Source organism: Scyliorhinus canicula, chromosome 5, assembly GCF_902713615.1.
Source record: "Scyliorhinus canicula chromosome 5, sScyCan1.1, whole genome shotgun sequence".
NCBI classification, from domain to species: domain Eukaryota; kingdom Metazoa; phylum Chordata; class Chondrichthyes; order Carcharhiniformes; family Scyliorhinidae; genus Scyliorhinus; species Scyliorhinus canicula.
Window position 1 is genome coordinate 157,774,886 of NC_052150.1, and position 14,417 is coordinate 157,789,302.

Sequence of the window (14,417 nt, forward strand, 5' to 3'; positions counted from 1 at the left end):
CCCTGCAGATGCTGCCAGACCTGCTGTGATTTTCCAGCATTTTCTCTTTGGTTTCAGATTCCAGCGTCCGCAGTAATTTGCTTTTATCCAGTGTAATGGAATACTCGATCTCATAATATACACACAAGTATATGATAGTGCACAGACAGGCATTGATTGACACACAGGATGACCAATGAACACACAGAACACAGCAGCCAATCACCAGACAGAACACGGCCACTATAAAGCCAGAGGGCACTAGTTTTCCCACTCTCTTGCGATGCAGCCTCTGAGACAGTCAGAGCCTGTGAGCAACAACTAGAACATACACCATGTGGTAGTAAGATAGTCTGGTCAGGTTAGCCTCAGGTCTCCAGTAAACTCAGCATAGTGTCAACCCACAGTTAAAGTATGTATAATAGTTAAGAGTTCAATAAAATATTGAGGGGCTGGTTTAGCTCACTGAGCTAAATCGCTGGCTTTTAAAGCAGACCAAGCAGGCCAGCAGCACGGTTCGATTCCCGTACCAGCCTCCCCGGACAGGCGCCGGAATGTGGCGACTAGGGACTTTTCACAGTAACTTCATTGAAGCCTACTCATGACAATAAGCGATTTTCATTTCATTTCATTTCATTTCAAATAGAGTTGCATTTCTCCAAGTGTTGGAAGCCTGTCTCTCTCACTGCTATAGTAAACGCAGTCCTCGCAGACCCAGGTTACCCAACACATCACTCTCCACTTGCCTGAATGATATAAATACAAGCAATTGTTGTTCTTCTTGGGAAAAAAAACAGCAGCATTGCACCTAACACCAGCAAATAATGTTTGTGGCCAAGTAACCTTGACAACAGATTGGAGGGAAAATTGAGGGTTTCAGCTGCAAACTGAAATAGGAATGCAGAGAATTCAGAGATGAGACCTACATGTAGCAAATTGCTTCCAAATGCCCAAAATTGAAATGCAAGTGGTTTGATAAGTTTGGAAATTTGTGAAAGTTGCATTCAAATGAGATTTGTTGATTTAATTAGTTGCCTGCAAGTGGGCTTGCTTTACCTCTGTATTTCTATTCACTGGATCACTGAAGGCAAAAATGAATATGAACAAACCCATGGTATTGCTTTACGGCACATTTCTTCCATGATTTGACACCAGATGAGAATGAATTTAAATGGGTTGAGGGGTCATATTGATAAATCTGTCACATTAATTATATTGATCTGTGACAGAAGAGCGCTGGAAAAAGTTTTACTAATACAACCGCTGGGCATGGCACTAATTGACTTTTGGTATCAATAAAGTAGGGTACAAAACCCACATTACTTATAGTTCATTTTTGTGCATTACCAGAACACATGTGTTGGCGTGTGTCTCCTTTGTTGAACTTTTGCTTGCAAGGTATGTTTGGTTTTATCAGAAAATGTAAATAAATGCTGTTATACTGTAAGCTTAATCGTATCATGAAGCCTTGTTTGACAAATATGTTAATTGAACAGCCAGCTTAGATGTCCAAAGGAATCAAAGCCTATATTTTGGCTTTGCTCCATTTTTTTTAACTATATGGAGGTTTGATTTCTACAGAAATTAGCTAAATTGTTCAGATTATTTGCCGAATTGTTACAAAATACTCAAGCGCCTTTTATCTTCTTCAATCAATAAAGAAAGCAAAAGGCTAAGCATTAATATTTGAAATTATATGATATGTGCAACTAATTGTTCTCCAGGCAGGAATGAACTCTGAGATCAAATACAACAAAGCAAAGCCCCTCACTTTGACTTCCAAGAGATTCATCGCAATTGAGAATGGGTTCAATCTTCAGGAGTGAAGAGATGTGTTTGGTTCAACTTTTCTTTCAGACAGAGACAGCATACTGTTATGTTAATGAATTAGGAGAGCTGGGACTTGTACAATTCAGAGATGTGAGTATCTTCTACATTAAAAAATATATTTTGATAACAGACCTATTTTTATTTTGTTTACGAAAATGAGATCCAGTGCTACAATTTGTATTCAAGCGCATTTAACTTGCATTGTCAAAATGCTTACGCGATGAAAATGATGCCAAGCTCGAGTGGTTATTTTCCCTCCACAAACCAGACAGCTTGTCATATATCCTCTTTATTCATTGAGTACATTTTGAGTAAGCGATTACAAACGTCAATAGAAAATTAGTAATTTGAATACCAAAGAAACCTTTGTGATCTGTATCGCTTTGACATTAATAACAGCATCTCGCATCTGATTCTTCTCACACTCATGTAGTTGAACCCAGGAATCATTGCTTTCCAGAGGAAATTTGTGAATGAGGTCAGACGATGTGAAGAAATGGAGAGAATTCTGCGTAGGTTTTATATCCCTGGTGGATCATTTAAATTTTCCTCATGAAATTTATTTTTAAAACAGAATTCATCATCATTAAAAAAAAACGACAAACGCTTAAAGTTGAGTGCTGTGTCTCATAGTCCATTTTTTTCTTTCTTTCAGGCTTTTTAGAAAAAGAAATTACAAAAGCTAACATTCCAATCGTTGAAAGTATGGGAAATGATAAGGCCCCTTGCCCAAGGGATGTAATTGAATTGGAGGTAAGCATCGATTTCTGAAACTACCGCCTATCCCAATTCACTGATCCTGCAGAAAACCACTGTCTTCTTCCTCTGTGATTCAATATAGATTTCCTTCTATCTTACATAAAATCCATTCTAAACAAAAATCGCAGTCTGTTTTGGAGTAATTCTAAAAAGTGCACATACATATGCCGATAAAGAATAGAATATGGGATTGTTTTAGAAATTAAAATGTAATATAATTTGGTGTGCTCTAAGGAAGCTTTTTGTAATGTAAGGTAATTGTGCTCAGCAAAAAGTAAATAAGATTTTCCTAAGTTTCACTAAGAATGATTTTAAACTAATCAATTCCTTCTGCTATGGTTATGAGATTATTTATATCAACTCTATCATGCTGAAAGAATCAGTGATCCAGCTTTGATTATACTTTACCAATTTTCTCCAACCCACCTTCCTTGTTCACATTTTCCGGGCGGGATTCTCCGTTTGGCGACACCGGAATCGCGAACCACGATTGGGCGAAGAATAGGTTCCGACGCCAGAATCGCGGCAGGCGCTGATTTGATGCTAAATTGCAATTCTCCGTCACCTCGGCAGCGGCATCAAAGCGTATGGAACACACAAACAGTAAACATCATTTGCAAATCATTAGCGGGCCCAACCCGGTATTCTCTGGGGCCTCCGCGATTCTCCGCCTCCGATGGGCCATGTTCCCGACGGCGCAGTTCACTTTACGCTTTTAAAAATCATGAAACGGGCGTGGTGGCTGATGAAGGAGAGAGAGGGGAGGTAGGACACAGAGAGGAGCAACTGTGGAGTGCTAGGCCGGACACTTGCCAGGCTGCCTGAGGTGGGGGGGGGGGGGGGGGGGGGGGGGGGAGCCCTGCCAGGGCTGGGGAAGGGGGGCGTGACAGGGGAACGAGCTAAGTGGCCAGGGTGACCCCCCCCCATGGGACTTGTGCCCAGGCAGAGACTGCCATTACCGTGGCCATCTTACTCCGCACCCACTGACCACCCACCTTGGCCCCTGGTTCAGCACAGTGACATCGGCCTATTGGCTGCTTCCAGCCCCGCATCCCACAACACCCCCTGCCACACCCCCCCCCCCCACCCCCAACCCAGTTGCCACCCACCGGCAACCCACCCAGGGCAACACTCACAGTAGCGCCCACAGCGGCCATGGTGCATACTTTCAGGGGCTGGTTTAGCACACCGGGCTAAATCGCTGGCTTTTAAAGCAGACCAAGGCAGGCCAGCAGCACGGTTCAATTCCCGTACAAGCCTCACCGGACAGGCGCCGGAATGTGGGGACTAGGGGCTTTTCACAGTAACTTCATTGAAGCCTACTCGTGACAATAAGCGAATTCCATTTCCATTTCCATTCCTGGCGAGGACAGTGCCAGCTGATTGGTTCCAGCCACCAATGGGGCCAGGTGTGCGGGGATGAGGGAGATGAGCTCGCAGTGCTAACTGGAGCCAACATGTAGCCCGGTGGACCTGGTTAGGCACATGGATACGCACCATGCTAACATGTCGGCCTTTCAGTCCTTGGTGACAATGGATATTGGAATTCAACCAGCAATGATGGCCTTCCTGCTAGTCACCGTAGCCCTGGGGATGCCGTGCGGCTATATGAGCGGGCACTGCTCGAGGAGGAGGAGGAAGCTGCATCAGCGGAGTGCCGCAGAGGGACAGGTGGCAGCCACTGATGTACCATCAATTGGACTCGAGACACTGTGGATTTAATCAGCTAGTTGTTAGCCCGGTGGTCGACTACAGAGAATGACCGCCGGGAACTCTGGGTACTTATACCCCGCCTCGGAGGCGGGATCTACTTGCCTCTCGACCAATTGGTGAGCAGTCACAAGACTAGTCCCAGCCAATCGGACGAGAGGCACATGACCAGCCAGAGCCAATGGGAAACCCATGCTCTGCACCAATGGCAGTGCTCACATTCATACCACCACAGCCACCCAGGTTGGAGATCCGGCCACCCAAGAGGCTGAGAGGGAAGAGGTGCCAAGGAAGCGTTTCCTGAGGCCTCATGTGTACCGGCATCACTGTCATTCAAGGACCTGCTGGACAGGGCATGTTGTCGAAGACTCCAGCTGAGCAAAGAGACAATGCAACATATCTGCCGGATAATGACACATCTGGCATTGTGGGGGTATGGGGGAGGATACCCGGTCCCTGTGGCCAACAAGGTGACAGTCGCCCTGAACTCTTACACAACGGGGTCCTTCCAGGCGCCGTGTGGGTACCTGTCCGGAATCCCGCAAACCTCCATGCACAGGTGCATACGCGCCATCAGGGAGGCCCTATATGCCCAGGCAGCTCAGTACATCCATTTCAATGTGGACTGAGTCCATCGGGATGCCCGGGTTCGCCGCCATCATCCAGGGGATTATCAAGAGGATGCATGTCCCGCTACGGGCACCTGGAGATGGCAGGCCACTCTGCACAAGCCAAAAGGGGTTCCACTCGATGAACATGCAGCTGATATGTGACCATCAGCTGCGCATCATACACATCTGCGCCCGATACCCGGTCAGTGTGCACGGCACAGTGTGCACGACGAGTTATCCACTGTGGTCGTGCTGATGGTGCCTATCTGGAGGTCACAGACCGAGACGGACACCCGCTTCAACGAAGCCCATGCAGCGACCAGGGTGTGATTGAGCAGTGCTGCAGTTCAGATGCCAGGACTGCTCTGGAGGGGCCCTCCAGTATGATGCTAAGAATGTCGCCCGCATCATGGCGACGTTCAGCGTCCTCCACAACATTGCGCAGCAGAGGGGCAGCGTGCTGGGGGAGGAGGAGGAACATCAGGCATCGTCCACCGAGCAGGATGCGGAGGAGGGCGAAGATGAGTGGGACATGGGTCCTAACCAGGCACGGGAGGCTGCACGATGTGTGCGCAAGGGCCAACGCGCATGGGGCACTCTGATCACCTCAGGGTTCACTGACTGCGGTGGGGTGGGGAGGGGTGCACTGGCCAGGGGTATGGACACTGCATCCCACCCCCACATTCCTACACCCCCCCCCCCCCTCCCACCACCCAGGCCACCTCCCATGATACATACCTGTCACACTGCGGGGTTGGGGCTCTGGGTTGGCATTAACAGTGGGTCTGGTAGATGGTATGAAGGATGGTGACAACCCGCTCTGCCGTGATCTCTGCTGCTCCGTATCGTTTGACAATGTCTGACTCCTGCCCATGGTAGCACATTCCACCTGGGTGATCCCTGCATGCGACCTGGCAATTCCATTACACGGTCCCATTGAAACTCTGGGGTGGCAGTGGTGGGGAAGGTCGGGGGGGGGGGGGGAGCATGGGCCACCTACAGTGTCCATCTATTCCCCCCCCCCACCCCCAATGTTCGCCCATTCCCGGACAGCCCAGACCATCCCACCCTTCACACCCATCAGACAGAGCACTGAGGCAGCTTGTAACAGTGGTAACAGGTGTTTAATGTGAATGAATATTTACAGACTTGTGCCCAAGCCCCTATAAATAAATTGTGCCCTGCACCCGTGCCAACTTAACTAGTGTTTAACTTACTATCCTTACGGGCCCTAACACTACGCCAAGGTGGTTCTCTAGGTGGTGCAGCGGGAGAGGAGGCGGCCTGCTCTGAACCCTGCCCTGTGACTTGGGACCCCTTTGGTGGGCGTCTTCTGGGGAAGCCAGATCTAGATGGTACCAGCTGCTGCTTGGGTGTCCCAGGTGGCATGGTGTCGCCCCGTTCTGCCTGATGCCCACGGGGCAGCATGGCAGCACAGTGGTTAGCACTGCTTCCTCACAGTTCCAGGGTCCCAGGCTTAACTCTGGCCTTTGGTCACTGTCTGTGTGGCATTTGCACTTTCTCCCCGTGTCTGTGTGGGTTTCCTCCGGGTACTCTACTTTGCTCCCACAGTCCAAAGATGTGCAGGTTAGGTAGATTGGCCACGATCAATTGCCCCCTCGTGTTCAAAAGGTTAGGTGGAGTTACTGGGTTATGGAGATAAGGTGGAGATGTGGGCTTAAGCAGAGTGCTCTTTCCAAGGGCGGTGCAGACTCGATGGGCTGAATGGCTGCCTTCTGCACTGTAAATTCTATGATTCTAGATATGCCAGGGGGGAATCTGAGGTGCTGCGGTGTTCCAGCAGCTCCCCTACGGGAGTCACCGGCACAGGTCCTATCACTTCCTCCTCCCTCGGGCTACTCCATGGGATGGGCGTGCGAGGGGAGCTGTCCCCTGAAGCTTCTCCGCCACCTGGCACTGCCAGTCCTGGAGGCCCACTCTGGTCTCAACCGGGTCTGCACGCTTGCAGCATGGAGTACAGGGAGTGGCCCATCTCAATCTGGGACTGCGCCACATTATGCTGTGATTGTGCCACCACCTTCTGGATTTGTGTCACATCAGCCAGTGACTGCCCCATCTCCCTCTGTAACTGGGCCACCTCCTTCAGAGTGTGCCACGTCGGCCTGCGTCTCAGCAATGCTGCCGACATTTCCAGCCATGGCCGGCTGGGACTGGGCCATGCTCAGGAGCGCCGCTGCGATTTCCAGGTGGCTCTGGTACATGGTTGCATGTGAGGCGCCAACCTTGTCCTTGGCCCCATGCAGCGCCTGTGCAGAATGCCCCAGGCCTTGGACATGCCGATCAATAGCCGGAACCGCCGCTCCCAGTGCCTACACCATGGACGCCACCCGTTCAGTGTTGGCCTGGGTGGCACGCATTGTAGGTACCAGCTCCTGCTGTTGCACGTGGTTGGCCTCCTCCAATTGCACCTGCAGGTGCTAGATGTTCACCGGCGACCCCTCATATAGTCCCTGGCTCTGTGACTGCATCTCCACTATAGCTGAGACTGCCTGTTCCAGAAGCACAAAACCAGTCTGAATGGTAGCTAGTTCCTGGGGTTGGCCTGCCCTCTGACCATCCGCCCCCTCAGCCGCTTCTACCTCCACCTGCTGTAGTGGATCATCTGTATGAGGAGCACCAGATAGTGTCCCAGGAGCCTCTTCACTAACATGCCCAACCCGAGGAGAGTGTCTCTGGGATAGTGGAGGGTGTTGGAGACAGCTGTGATGGGAAATCACTGGCATCCTCCGACCTGAGCTCCGGGGTCTCCTAAGCCTTGACAGAGGGCTGGTGTCTGAGCTGCTCTTAGTGTTGGTGCCCAGCTCATGGGGGGGGGGGGCTCCCGGCTGCGGCACTGTCTGGGGGCGGGGGGCGGCTGACAAGCTGCAGCCACATAGACACACTGCACTCCCCACACACACACCATCCCCAACACTTCCTTTCAGGCACAAGACAAGACGCATGGTTAGACCGCGGGGGTGGGGGGGGGGGGGGGGGGTGAGGTTGATGTAGGATGAGGGTGTTTTGGGGTGAGGGTGGTGTTGAGGTGAGGGTGGTGTTGGGGTAAGGGTGGTGTAGAGGTGAGGGTGGTGTGGAGGTGAGGGTGTTGTGGGGTGAGTGTTGGGGGGGTGAGGGTGGTATGGGGTGAGGGTGGTGTGGAGTGAGTGTTAGGGGAATTGGCAGACGTATCATGGGGAACCGCAACTAAACGGGGTCTCACTTCTTTGCCCGCAGCTGAGCTCCGCCTCGGTGACCTCCTGTCCCTCTGGGCCACTGACCACCTCCAGCGCCCTCTGCTCGGCCACGGTGAGGGGCTGCAGTTCCGACAGTCCCCCTCCCTCCTCTCTTCTCCCACTCCTGGCGGTTGTGTGTGGCCTCCTCCCAGGGGAGAAACAGAAAATGACAGTGTTAGGCAGTCAGATTCATGCAGCCCAAGAGGTTGGTAGCTGGTGGCCACAATGGCTAGGGCACCCGGCCATGGCGGCCAGTATGGGTACCGGCATGTGGGGCAAAGTGAGGGTTCGGCCGCCGTCCGGGTTGAGGGGGGGGGGGGAATCCGGTTTTGGGTGTGTGGGTGAGTGCCAGGGGCACAGGCCTACCTGCTCACCCTGACCACCCTGAGGAGTTTGTACAGTTTCCTCTGGCACTACTGGCCGGTCCGGACGGTGTTGCTGGTGGCGCTGACCGCCTCTGCCACCTGCACCCAGCCACAACGAACGAAGGCAGCCTTCTTCCCAGATGGGGGTACAGAGTCATCCTCCTCTTCTCCACCGCATCCAGGAGGGTCTCCAACTCGACATCAGTGAATCTCGGGGCCACTCTCCTTGCTGCCATCTTGTTGGCTGGGATGGTGTGCGTGGGGAGTGAGGTGTGTATATGCGGCGACAGCGTGTCAGCCTCCTGAGTTTCAGTCGCGTAACCGGAGAATCCACACCGGTTCTCATTAGAATCAATTGTATTCCACATGGCGCCGGTGCTAGCCCCTTAACAGTGGCGGAATTGATCCAGGTGCAGCACCAGTTTTGCTGTCCTGAAAGTCCACAAATTCTGTGTTGGCATCAACAGTTAGTCTTTGAAACAGATAATCCCACCGTCCAACTCTTCTGCCTTTCACTTCTGCACATGATGAGGCTGTGGGCAATGTGGTTGTTCTGTCACTTCTTCCTCCTCTTATTCTGTCCAATGCTCCGAGTCAGGATCTGGCAAACTGTGTTCAATTAGGTGCGGTTAGTTAAAAGAGCAATAAAGGTTAGAGGTCAGTCCTCTGATTGGGAGTCAATAATTTAATCGTAGCCAATTTCCATCAATTACGACATTACAGCTTTCTCTTTGTAGATTGCTGTCCCACCCCACTGTCAATCCTGTCATACCATTTCAGGGCATTTCCATTTAGCTTAGGACTTCACAGAGAAAGAAGAGTGATTCTCTGTGTCATCAGTATATTGTGACAATACTAATATTATCATCCTGGGCTGGTAAAACATTCTAGCAATGCATCAAGTATCATGGCATCTGTGGACTAAACATTAAGGTGAAAAATCTAAAATTACATTACATTATGCTGGAATAAGTTATTGCCACTTCCATCACTTATCATTGCATCATGTGACTGCCAGAATGGTGGAATGCCAACCAGATGGACTGTGGTCTTCCTTCATCCAGCAAGAGTGGGCTCTTTACTGTTTTTCTTCTTCCAGGACCAAAGGGGCTTTTCACAGTGTGGTAGTATGGCTAGAGAGATCATATTACCGGAGAACCAGGCTGCCATTGGTACAGCAGCCTCGCTGCCCATTGGCCCAGGCAAGTCATGTGCCTCTCTGCCAATTGTGTGTGGCTGGTCATGTGATTCCCCACCGATTGGCTGAGAGGTTGGTAGCTCCGCCTACAAGGCGGGGTATAAGAGCTCGTGTTGGCTGGCAGTCGGCCTTTCTCTGTACGACCACTGCCTGGCTCACATCTAGCGTATTAAAGCCTGTTGTTTGGAACTTCACTACGACTCGAGTCCAATTGATGGTGCATCACACAGTGTTTAGAAAAATAGCTTCCTAATTCTTCTTCCCAAATATTTACCTCAGAATCTGAGTGATGGGAGTTACAGATCATAATGAAGCATGTAGAACGCGTCTTCATTTGGCTTGTGATCAAAGAATAAGAAATGCATCATTTGTTATGACGGTACAGAATTACTTTTGGAAAACGTTAAACCTTAAAATTATTCCTGAACAAAAAATAACCAGATTATGGGTTTACTCAACGTTATGGGAAAATGAGTAAAAATGAGTAAAAGATTTGCCTTTAGATAAATAACACAAATAATTTCTGTGGATGTCATTATAGTAATTTGTCTCTGATTTAAAACAGCAAACAAGTAGCAAGTTTCATATTTTATTCGCCATTTCAGTCAAAATTGGATATTTTAGGGCTCCTTTAAAAATGATGTATTAACATTTCAATCTATTGTCCTCTCAGCAAGTCAATTTTAATTAGGTTTATCTGCCCTTCATAAGTGCTCTTTGCAGAACTGTAGGGAATTGAGGCAGTAAAATTTCCATGTTTTCTCATTTAGGCTGCTTTTGAAAAGCTAGAAAAAGAGTTGAAAGAGATCAACACAAACCAAGAAGCTTTGAAAAATAATTGCCTGGAGCTGACAGAGCTAAAGTTCCTTCTTCAGATAACGGAGGATTTCTTTGAAGAGGTATGTCAGTTATCGCCATATATTTATTGAATACATTTATGTTACTGCACCATCATGGAATAACAAGTGTTTCTAATTCCATCAGCACAAATATTAAAGTGTCCTCCAGTTGAGGAAAATACATCAAGATATCTTGGACTGGATTCTCCGCTGTCGGGATTCTCCGTTGGGCCGGCAGCCCTGGGATTTCCCGACGGCGTGAGGCTGCCCACAATGGGAAATCCCATTGGCCGACTGGTGAGACGGAGAATCCTGGGGGCGCGCCGCACCAGAAATCTGGTGTGGTGGGATGGAGAATCCCGCCTCCTGCATTTTAGGGGCAGCATAGTGGTTAGCACTGATGTCCCACGGCGTTCAATCCCGGCCCCAGGTCACTGTCCGTGTGGAGTTTGCACATATGTCTGCATGGGTCTCAATCCCAAAACCCAAAGATGTGCAGAGTAGGTGGATTGGCCACGCTAAATTTCTCCTTAATTTGAAAAATTAGAAAAAGATGTCTGATACTTGTGAATATTTGAATTTATACTTGTGAATTCTTAAAAGGTAGCTGTGGGATTTAAAATTTTGGGTACTAGGAAGAGGTGTCTGAGCCACAACTCTATCCTCTATTTTCCACTTCACTCCCACACACTTACAAACAGATTCGTGCATTATACAGCTTTACTGACATTCATTCATATAATATTGTGTGTCTGCGCACTGACCAACAAAACCATAATTTTTTAAAATATCTTTAATGCAGAAACAAAGCCATCATGATGATTTCGGAACCCCCTTGCAATTATTTAATATAATTATATAAATAATAAAATTCAAGGAGGTAAAAATTATAATTGTCATAGGGCTGTCGTGTTTAATAAAAGCAGTTTGTTCCTTTCCTTGCATACTGAGATCAGTAACCGTCATTGAATAATGCAAATGGATATGCTGTCCTTTGCTATCACAAAGTTCAACTGATAGTTTGTTCAAGAAAAGTGCTTTAAAGCTTTTCTAAAGCGTTCGCAGCTGGTCGAATAAAACCCTTTTGGGATCTGTTGCAGTGCAACAATGGCAGCAATTTATGTTTGAAATAATTTTCAATGTTTCTTGCAGCTGAGAAAGTTGAATGTGAATCATTTCCAATCAATCCTGTCTCTGTTACTGGTGCATATTTTGAGCCTAATTGTACAATAAAACTAATAATGCTTCTTGAGATGAGGGTTCCCAACTCCGTTTGGACATGTCCTGGAAGTATCACAACATGGACTCCTCCATCCAACCACCCCTGCCAATGGCTGCCCAACTTAACCATACTTGTGGCACACTGCCTTGCCTATCAAATTGGAACGCAAACAATCTCATTATCTAATTGCATGATCCTAGACAATTAGTGAAATAATCGTCTTCTTTGGTGTCCTATATTTTAATAATTAATAAATAAATCAAAGATAATTTTTTTTTTAATTAATGACCCTATGGTTGTTTTTCTAAGATGCTCAGTGTAGTGTCTTGGAGATTAATCTATAATTCATGCAGACTCCGAGCTAATCCTGGAGAATTGCAATATAGTAGAGACCCAGGCTGGGATTTCCATAATTTTCTGATTTTCCCAGTCCCTCGTTGGTGACATAATGAGGTTCCCACCCCATTTCCATGAATTATCATCGAACTAAAGGACTTCCACACATCTGTTCCCCCCACATTACGAATTCCCCGTCGCCAGCATGAAGTCACTTTGCCAAGGGTTGCAACTGCTTTTGCAAAATGTGAACCAGGCGACTATGTATAGCCACCGCCCCCCTCCCCCCACCCCCAGGGGGGGGTTGCTGGTCGTGAGGGACATGCCCGTGCATTACCCTGGCACTGCTCCAGGCACTATCCCCAGGCAATGCCACAGCATTGTCCCATGGCACTGCTGCTCCCTGGCACTGTCCCTGGCACCCTGCCACTGCCCAAGGCACTGCTCCCTGATACCCTGGCATTTCCCATGGCACTGTCTCCTGGCACTGCTGGGTGGTCCTTTGGAGGGGGGGAATGTGGGGAGGACCCCTTATCCTAACAGCAGGTAAGGAGATTCCCTTTCTAACAGCACTCTGGGTGTACCTACACCACCACCTTTTCAAGGGCAGTAAGGGATAGGCAACAAATGCTGGCCTCACCAAGACCCACACATCCGAAATAATAGAAATAAGGACAGGTGAAGGGCAGCACATTGATGATGGAGCAGAAATTGTTTTGTGAAAACCTGTGACGAGCCTCTAATTTATTTCAACCTATTACCAGTTAATTTCAGCTCCCTGCCAACCAATTTCAACTGCAATAATGGGCAAAGCCAATGAAAAATCTAGCATTTTGTGACAACAGGTTTATCATTTCAGACACTGCAACCAATCTTCACAGTGCCCTTATTCAGCTTCCACACAGGCAAACATAGCAGTTAGGAGCAGCAACCCTCTGGCAGCACAGCCTCTTCAAATTACTCCATGGTGAACAAGACTGTAGGAAGTGGAACGTACAATAAGTGATAGTTGCAGTGAAACACATTTGTCAAAAAGGTCTCCAATGTCAGATAGATCAATTTAACTGCAAAGATTTGTTGACACTGTTCAAGGGCTGTTTGTATGAACCGTACAACAGACTGGTTTTATAAGGGCCAGCAGCAAATAATTCCAGATACACAACTGATGAATGCAGTGTTTTCATCCTGCATAAAATAGGAAGAATTTATGTATGTTAGGTTATCCAATTATCTTGCAACTGGAGGCATTAAACTAGAAGCTAATGTAAGCCTCAAAATTTCATATTGGAGACAAATAGTGGCCAATTGACTGGAGGCTCACTTCATCTAGAAATTAGAGCTGCAACACAAAGACTTTATCCTAGTCAAATTATAGAAGACATAGAATAGAACAGTACAGCACAGAACAGGCCCTTCAGCCCTCGATGTTGTGCCAAGCAATGATCACCCTACTCAAACCCACATATCCACCCTATACCCGTAACCCAACAACCCCCCCCTTAACCTTACTTTTTAGGACACTACGGGCAATTTAGCATGGCCAATCCACCTAACCCGCACATCTTTGGACTGTGGGAGGAAACCGGAGCACCCGGAGGAAACCCACGCACACAGGGGGAGGACGTGCAGACTCCACACAGACAGTGACCCAGCCGGGAATCGAACCTGGGACCCTGGAGCTGTGAAGCATTTATGCTAACCACCATGCTACCGTGCTGCCCTATAAATGGTGAAATTATTAATATGTAACACAACGTGCAACCATTGCCCATCAAGTCATTCTATGGACAAGAAACTTGATTGATGAACAGCTATTTATTCTCCAAGAGTACAAACTTATAATATCTTCACAGTACAACAGTCCAGTTTGCTTATGAAATTAAACTCTATAATTTCAACATAATAACCACATTACTTATATCTGATATTCATAGAATCCATAAGTGCAGAAGAAGGCCATTCGGCCAATCGATTCTGCACTGACCCTCTGAAAGAATACCCTGCCCAGGCCCATTCCCCCGCACTATTCCTGTAACACCACCGAACCTGCACATCTTTGGACACTAAGGGGCAATTTAACATGGCCAATCCACCTAATCTGGATTTTTCTGGACTGTTGGGAAGAAGCCGGAGCACCCAGAGGAAGTCCACGCAGACACGGGGAGAATGTGCAAACTCCATAAAGATGTATTGAACCCAGGTCCCTGGTGCTGTGAGGCAGCAGTGCTAACCACTGTGCCAAAAGTCTACAAAAGGCTTTCAGATTGTGTATGAAATAGATAGAGTGGGAGTGGAGAAGATGTTTCCACTAGGAGGAGAGACTAGAACCCAAGGG

The 14,417-nt window shown here is 48.2% G+C and overlaps 1 protein-coding gene across 3 annotated transcripts in view; it reads left to right on the forward strand.

Annotated features, from left to right (window-relative positions):
* The first annotated feature begins 1,271 nt into the window (after window positions 1-1,271).
* The window catches only part of LOC119966356 (V-type proton ATPase 116 kDa subunit a1-like), a 228,052-nt gene continuing 214,906 nt past the window's right edge, over window positions 1,272-14,417 (forward strand). For all 3 annotated transcript variants that reach the window (XM_038797882.1, XM_038797883.1, XM_038797884.1), the window contains exons 1-5: window positions 1,272-1,377; window positions 1,704-1,899; window positions 2,243-2,321; window positions 2,465-2,562; window positions 10,456-10,584. In XM_038797882.1, coding sequence (XP_038653810.1) covers window positions 1,783-1,899; window positions 2,243-2,321; window positions 2,465-2,562; window positions 10,456-10,584 — 423 coding nt within the window. In that variant the 5' untranslated portion in view covers window positions 1,272-1,377; window positions 1,704-1,782. The remainder of the gene's footprint in view (window positions 1,378-1,703; window positions 1,900-2,242; window positions 2,322-2,464; window positions 2,563-10,455; window positions 10,585-14,417) is intronic.